This window comes from Salvia splendens, chromosome 4, assembly GCF_004379255.2.
Source record: "Salvia splendens isolate huo1 chromosome 4, SspV2, whole genome shotgun sequence".
Taxonomy (NCBI): Eukaryota; Viridiplantae; Streptophyta; class Magnoliopsida; order Lamiales; family Lamiaceae; genus Salvia; species Salvia splendens.
In genome coordinates, this window is record NC_056035.1 from 6,115,963 (window position 1) to 6,123,388 (window position 7,426).

Sequence of the window (7,426 nt, forward strand, 5' to 3'; positions counted from 1 at the left end):
GGCTGAGAAAATATACCGAAATACCGCACTTACCGTACCGAAAAAATACCGAAAATACCGAATTTTTGGTATACCGTACTTTTCGGTACGGTATGATACCGTACCGACAATTTTAGGTACGGTAAAGGTATGCATTTTGTATATACCGTGGTATACCGCATTATACCGCAATTGCGGTATATACCGCATATTTGCGGTATATACCGTGATTTCGGCATACCGCATATTGCGGTATACCGAAATCACGGTACGGTATACCGAAATGTCGGTAAGGTAACGATATCTAAATTTTGGTATACCGACTTTTCGGTATACCGGTAAACCGAAAAAAGCGGTACGATAAAGGTAAGGTTTTTGGTCGTACCGCACTTTTCGGTACGGTATGCGGTATGACAATTTCGGCACGGTATACTGTACCGTTCCAACCCTAGAAAAGTGAGGCAAATGTGTAAAACCAAGTGAATTTCTTGGTGCACTTTTCAATGTACGAACAAATCTTACCTATTCGACAAGATTTCAATTCTTCCTCAATTGGCATGAATAGCGCAGACCTCACCTCAATTATAAGGCCCCAACAATTAATTAGTGGAAGGTGAACACCATAATTCCCCCAATTGGATCAAGAATTGTCCAATTCTTATATAGTGAACACGCCCTAAATAAATATTAAAGACAGCGCCATGGATAAATCGAACCTAAAACGATCTATTTGATAATAGAGGGGAAGGAAGGGTGTTTGAATATAAAATTAAAATAAAAACAATTCAAATCTTTGTAAATTTGGGTACCATAAAAATGATCCACGCATCGGTTCCAAGTATGTATAATTACGTGTATCTAATAAGGCAAATTATATGAATAAATTGAGTAGATCTATCATCTATATTGATATTGATGAATAAAGAATTTAAAGGTCTACCTTGAAACGAAGTTGGTATATACAAAATAATGATTTATTGATATAAAATGATTTATTGCTTGTGAGTAGCCTTATGGTACTTATTCTTCATCCAGTTTAGACCGGCCTTAACCTTGTTGATGCCGGAGGAAGCCACGGCCTTGATCTTGTCGAGCTTGGAAGATGTTGAGCTGCCGGAGTGGGAGAAGGTGGACACATCCTGTGATTGAGTATCCCATTGATCGGCCCATGACGAATTACTACTCGACGCCATATCACTAAGAGCATGAACAACGGTGGACGCCGGCCCCGCGTCCGTGCCAGTGAGCAGGCGACGTGGCGGCACGCGATTGGGCAACGGCATATCCGTTGCCTTTGAGTATATTTTTTATTTAAAATTCGTTATTTAATTTTAAATAATGATAAAAAAAATAAAAAAAAATATTTTCCAAATCCCAAAAATATGGCCGTTTTTTTTGCCCGTTTTTCTGAAATTTTTAATTTATTTTTATTTTTTCCCCAAAATCATCTATAAATACACACATTCATCATCCATTTATCACATCAAATCATCTCTCATTCATAATTCTCATACAAACTATCAACGACGAGGATGAAGCCGGAAGCTCAACTGCGAGGTCTCCCCCACGCCGAGGTGAGCATACGACGGTTGGCCAAAGGATCGAGACAAGGCACACAATGCGCGATACCCGAACCCACATTCAGCTACAAGAAGACCTAATCAAACATATGTGGGCGAAATTCTGCAACGAGTAGTGGTTTTTTAATTTTTAGTATTTTAATTATGTAATTTTTAATTTTTAGGATTTTAATTATGTCGTTTTTATTTTATTTGTCATTTGTAATATTATTTAGGTTTTTTTAATGAATTTTAGTATTATGGAAATGTTTTTGTTTAATTGAATTTTAAATTAATTGTGCTCGTCCTTGCGGAAGAGCATAGCTGTGGGTGTTGTGCTCTTGCCAGAGAGCAGACAGAAAAGTGGGCTCGGGCCCACAACCGTGCCGCTGGCAAGAGCACGGTTATGGATGCTCTAAGATTGATCACACCACACAATGGAAGTTATAGGAGTACTATATATAAGAAGGCCAATGAGAATCAATCTCAGTTTCCACGAAGAATAAGCTTCTATGGCGGCGCAGCGCAGCGCAATTGACCCATCCCAAATTCTATTCTATCAAATGTAAATTCCTTGCTACTTCCCCTTTCCTTTTTTTGACCACCAAAAATCTCATCTTTTTATCATCTAGAACTAGAGTTATTTTGGTAATTTTGGTACAAGGTACTGTAGTAGATCAAATATGTACTCCATGTGTGAGTATGTCGTCAGGCGTGACTTATGTGGGTTGATGAAAGCCTTTAAATCGTCAATAAATAGAAAAGGCCGGAATTTAATTAGTTCTATTATTTGACAATTAGAAAAAAACAAATTAGTCGAGACTTAATGTTGATTGACCAAACTAACAATCTCTTTTCAGTTTCACATTACATCAATAATTAGGTTTCCTACCTATACCATCCCCATCCATGCTATTGACAAAGAACATGGACGTGGGTTCGGACCCACGTTTAATAATTTTTTACTTCCACCCACATACATGTTCTTCCGCAAGAACATGCTCAAGGGTCCTACAATTCTATTATTCAATTTAAATAAAAATATTTTCACAATACTAAAATGCATTAAAAATACCTGAAATACTATTACAAATTACTAAAAAATTAAAAATTACATAATTAAAATCCTAAAAATTAAAAATTACATAATTAAAATCCTAAAAATTATATAATTTAAATCCTAAAAATTAAAAATTACATAATTAAATTCATAAAATTAAAAAAAACCACTACTCGTTGCCGAATTTCGCCCAAATGTGTTTGATTAAGTCATCTTGTAGCTCAGTGTGGGTTTTGGTATCGCGTATTGTGTGTCTTGTTTGGATCCTCTCGCGCAGCGTCGTATGCATACCTCGGCGTGGGGGAAACTTTGCGGTTGAGCTTCCGGCTTCATCCTCGTCGTTAAAGTTAGCCGCCATCGGTCCTTCGTCAGCTATAATCATATTGTGCAAGATAATACACGTGTACATGATGTCGGCGGTAATATTCTTAACGTACCACGACTAAGACGGGGCCCTCACATAGTTGAATCGGTCTTGAAGGTCCCCAAAAGCTCTTTCGACGTCTTTCCGAGCAACCTCTTGACGCTGCGCATAAAGAACCCGTCTCGAGTCTTGCGGATTGTTGAGCGTCTTCACAAAAGTCGACCACCTTGGGTAGATACCATCGGCTAGATAGTAACCCATGTGGTATGAATTTCTGTTGACGGTGAAGTCGATCACCGGTGCTACAGTTGCTACACCATTCAAAACATCATTGAAGAGTGGTGAAGAATAGAGCACGTTCAAGTCGTTGTTGGATCCGGCAACACCGAAATATGCATGCCAAATCTATAGACGGTAGCCGGCGGTTGCTTCAAGGATAAGCGTTGGGCCGTTGCCTTTGTGGCCGCTTAAGTATTGCCCCCTCCAAGCATTCGAGCAATTCTGCCTCTTCCAATCCATGCTGCCAAGCATACCGGGAAATTCGTTGACTGTTTCGTGAAGATGAAGCAACCGTTGACAATCTTCGGTGGTAGGTGCCCGAAGGAATTCCTCACCGAAAGCAGGACTAATGTCGTCGCAAATTTTTTTGAGGCATTTGATTCCAGTTGACTCACCCACATGCAAATACTCATCGAAGAGGTCAGTCGTTTGCCCAGTAGCAAGTTGTCGGAGGGTACAAGTGCACTTCTGCAACGCCGAGAGACTTTGCCGACCGGTTGCGTCTCTACGTGATTGAAAGTATTCAACAAGGGCGGACAATGTGTTGACAATACGCACAAACAACCGTTTTGACATGCGAAAATGGCGCCGGAAGTAATCCTTCAGAAACCGTTGCGAGTCGGAAAAATAGTCGGCAACGAGCCTTTCGTAGGCTCCCTCCCGGTCACGAGGGATGTAGCGGCGATTTGATCTAGTTGGTCGAGGAGGAGGGGCGGGGGTAGCGGCGGCAACATAGGCTTCATAGGCAGCACGATATTGTTCATAGTATTCTTGTTATTCGCGCTCCGCTTCTGCAATGATATCGCTGAAATCCATTTTTGAATTTAGAGAGGGTATGAGTGAGAGAGGAAGATGTAGATGAGTTGTATGAAAAAATATGAATGAGAGATAATTTGATGTGAAAAATGGATGATGAATGTGTGTATTTATATATGATTTTGGGTTTAAAAAAATTTTAAAAAATTCAAAAAAAATTTAAAAAAAGGTACTAAAGCGGCTATATTTTTGGGAATCCGATTTTTTTTTAATTTTAATATTATTTTCAATTTTTTTTAAAAAAATTGAAATTGCCAACGGCTAAGCCGTTGGTGAATGAGAACGCGCTACGTCGCCTGCTCAGCGGCACGGATGTGCTCGATACATCGAGCGTCGTGCCGTCGGCAAGAGCACAACGGCGAATAGCAGCGTGCCGTGCCGTGCCGTCGGCACGGACGGCGTCCTTCTCCAAGAGCACAGTTGGAGATGCTCTTAGACTCATTTTCTAGACCAATACATATTTTTGTTGATATTGGCCATTAACCTAACAGGCTAACACAATTCTTCTTACGCGTTAAATTGTGTATTTGGGTTTCAACATCCATTACCTTTTCCGAAATGACACTCCATTTTTTATGCCAAGTATACTGTCCAGAAGATTTATTCTTTTTCCCACAAATTTTGATCATCTCACGACAATAATGGCTCCCAATTACTCAATTCGTCCACGAAAAATAGAACATATTTACCATTTTTGATTGTCTACGAAAAATAGAACATATTTACCAAAAGAAAGTTTTCAACAACTTCTCTCTTACTTTTTTTCCTTCTCTTTTACTAATAATATGGACCACACATTCCACTAACATTACTTCTCTCTTACTTTTTTTCCTTCTCTCTTACTACCTTAGTCCCTGAAAATTTGTCCAATCTTTACAAATTCTATATTAAAACCTGTGTCATTCACAATGTGTCATATTTTTCGTAGACGGAGAGAGTATATAAATTGATTAGAGTTAATTACTAGTATAAAATATCATAAAAAGAACTATACTCCTATAATAAACTCCCTAATATATTCATATTTATTTTAATCATTAAATAATGCTAAATAGATCCATTAATAAAAGAATTGAAGTGAATGAGTTAAAAACCGGAGAGAAAATGAGTACAAAAATTTAAATAATTATATGCCATGTAATGCACATAAACACACCCACAAAGCAATTTTAGTAAAAACATATACTCCATACAATAAAAGGATGACATTTGGAAGTAAAAGTTAAAAGTCCTAATTTTCATATACAACCCGAGGAATATACGGCCGTCGACGACATGACTTATGTTAAAATTGAAAAGGTCGCAACATAATTATGTTTGGTTAGCTAACAATTTCGCGCGCCTGACTTTTCTTCCATTTTTAATTGGTCCACTTATTTTTATTTAATTTTCAGGATCTTTCTATTTTAGTATTCACACTCCGCAGAAGCAAAACAAAATTATTGAATCAAATAAACAAAGCCTCATACTTATTTTAAATTAACCAATAGCGTTGATTTCATCGAGAATTACAATGCCACTAATAAATAAAATACCAATTTTAATCTAAAACTATCTTGCCCAGGTTCATTATTTTGTTTTAAAATAGTGACAATAATGATTAAATAAAAAGGTAAAGAAAAGTCGGTAGAGAAACTATCCAAACAACGTGTGGCAGAACTTTCTCAGAAACGAAGAATACTTCAATAATTCTTTAAAAAGTCCACATTTTAATACGACTAAGCTCAGTTCTCTCTTCTCTCTCTCAATTCAAATTATAAATTCTTTGTACAATGTTGAAAGCTTGATAATAGGTTTACCAAAAATGAAATTCATCGCCGTGTTATTTCTGTTTTCCCTAATTTCCGTCGATCTGAATCCAGTTTCCGCTAATTTCTTCCCAAACATATCATCAATTCCGGCTTCCATAATTCCAAACGCTTCAATCTGGGATGCATTCGGCGCCCTCCACGGCTGCCGGAAAGGCGTGAAATCTCAAGGCCTAGCAAGCCTCAAAAAGTATTTCCAGCTATTCGGCTACCTCAACACCTCCGACGACGATTTCTCCGACGACTTCGACGAATTCCTCGAATCCGCCGTCAAAAACTACCAATTAAACTTTAACCTCAACCAAACCGGCGAGATCGACGCGCCGACGCTGAAGCACATCGTGCTCCCGCGCTGCGGCAACGCCGATATCGTCAACGGCACCTCCACCATGCGTTCAGGCAAATCGTGGAACACCTACAGCGCAAACTCAACGATCCACACGGTCGCGCACTACTCCTTCTTCCCCAACCGCCCGCGCTGGCCGCCGGGGAAGAGCCAGCTCACCTACGCGTTCGAGCCGGAGAATCAGCTCTCCGACGTGGTGAAAGGCATATTCGTGAAGGCGTTCGAGCGGTGGTCGGAGGTGACGCCGCTGACGTTCGTGGAGACGGCGACTTTCAACCGCGCGGATCTGAGGATCGGATTCTTCAGCGGCGACCACGGCGACGGGGAGCCGTTCGACGGAGTGCTGGGGACGCTGGCGCACGCGTTCTCGCCGCCGGTGGGGCGGCTGCACTTCGACGGGGAGGAGAATTGGGTGACGGACGGTAATTTTATGAACGGATCGCCGAGGTCCGCGGTGGATCTGGAGTCGGTTGCGGTTCATGAAATCGGGCATTTACTCGGGTTGGGTCATAGTTCGGTTGAGGAAGCGATTATGTACCCGACTATTTCGTCGGGTACCAGGAAAGTGGAGCTTGCAAATGACGATATTATGGGTATCCAAGAGCTATACGGGTCTAACCCTAATTATAACGGGTCGGGTTCCACCTTAAGCCCTTTGAATCCCTGGGATGAGAGTGATACCAGCGGGGCTCCAACTCATGGATTCGTATTCTTCATTGGATTATTATCACTCTTGTTATTCTTCGTTTAGATATTTTTGGATTTTTTTTCTTTTATTATTTATTCTATCATATTCTGTATTTGACGTAAATATTTCAGATTCTTATCATACGTTATTGTTATATCATTAGGGCTCGTTTGATAAGCTAGTAATGCCTGGATATATATTTGTATCTTTACATTTCTAAGTGTTTGGTGGCATAGTTACACTATCTTATGAGCCTGTGTTTTTCTCTATAGCCCATCTCGGCCAGACAGATATAGCGTCAAAATAACCTGATACGTAACTCACCAAATTCGTCGGATACAATTCTGCCTCCATTCTTGTACCCAGATTAAAAAATTAATCTCTTTCATACCCTTTTCTTCTTCCATCGTAATTTCAATCTTCTCTCTCTTTCAATCTCAAATAACTTTTCTTCCCTTTTCTGTCATCGCCTGTTTCAATCGTTTCTCTCTTTCAATCTCACAATATACTTTTTTCCAAAGCTCTTC

At 39.8% G+C, this 7,426-nt stretch overlaps 1 protein-coding gene across 1 annotated transcript; it reads left to right on the forward strand.

Moving 5' to 3' along the window:
- The first annotated feature begins 5,759 nt into the window (after positions 1-5,759).
- Positions 5,760-7,148, forward strand: LOC121798277 (metalloendoproteinase 2-MMP-like). The gene has a single exon (XM_042197193.1). The coding sequence runs from the start codon at positions 5,862-5,864 to the stop codon at positions 6,960-6,962; it is 1,101 nt and encodes a 366-aa protein (XP_042053127.1). The 5' UTR covers positions 5,760-5,861; the 3' UTR covers positions 6,963-7,148.
- Positions 7,149-7,426: the final 278 nt, after the last annotated feature.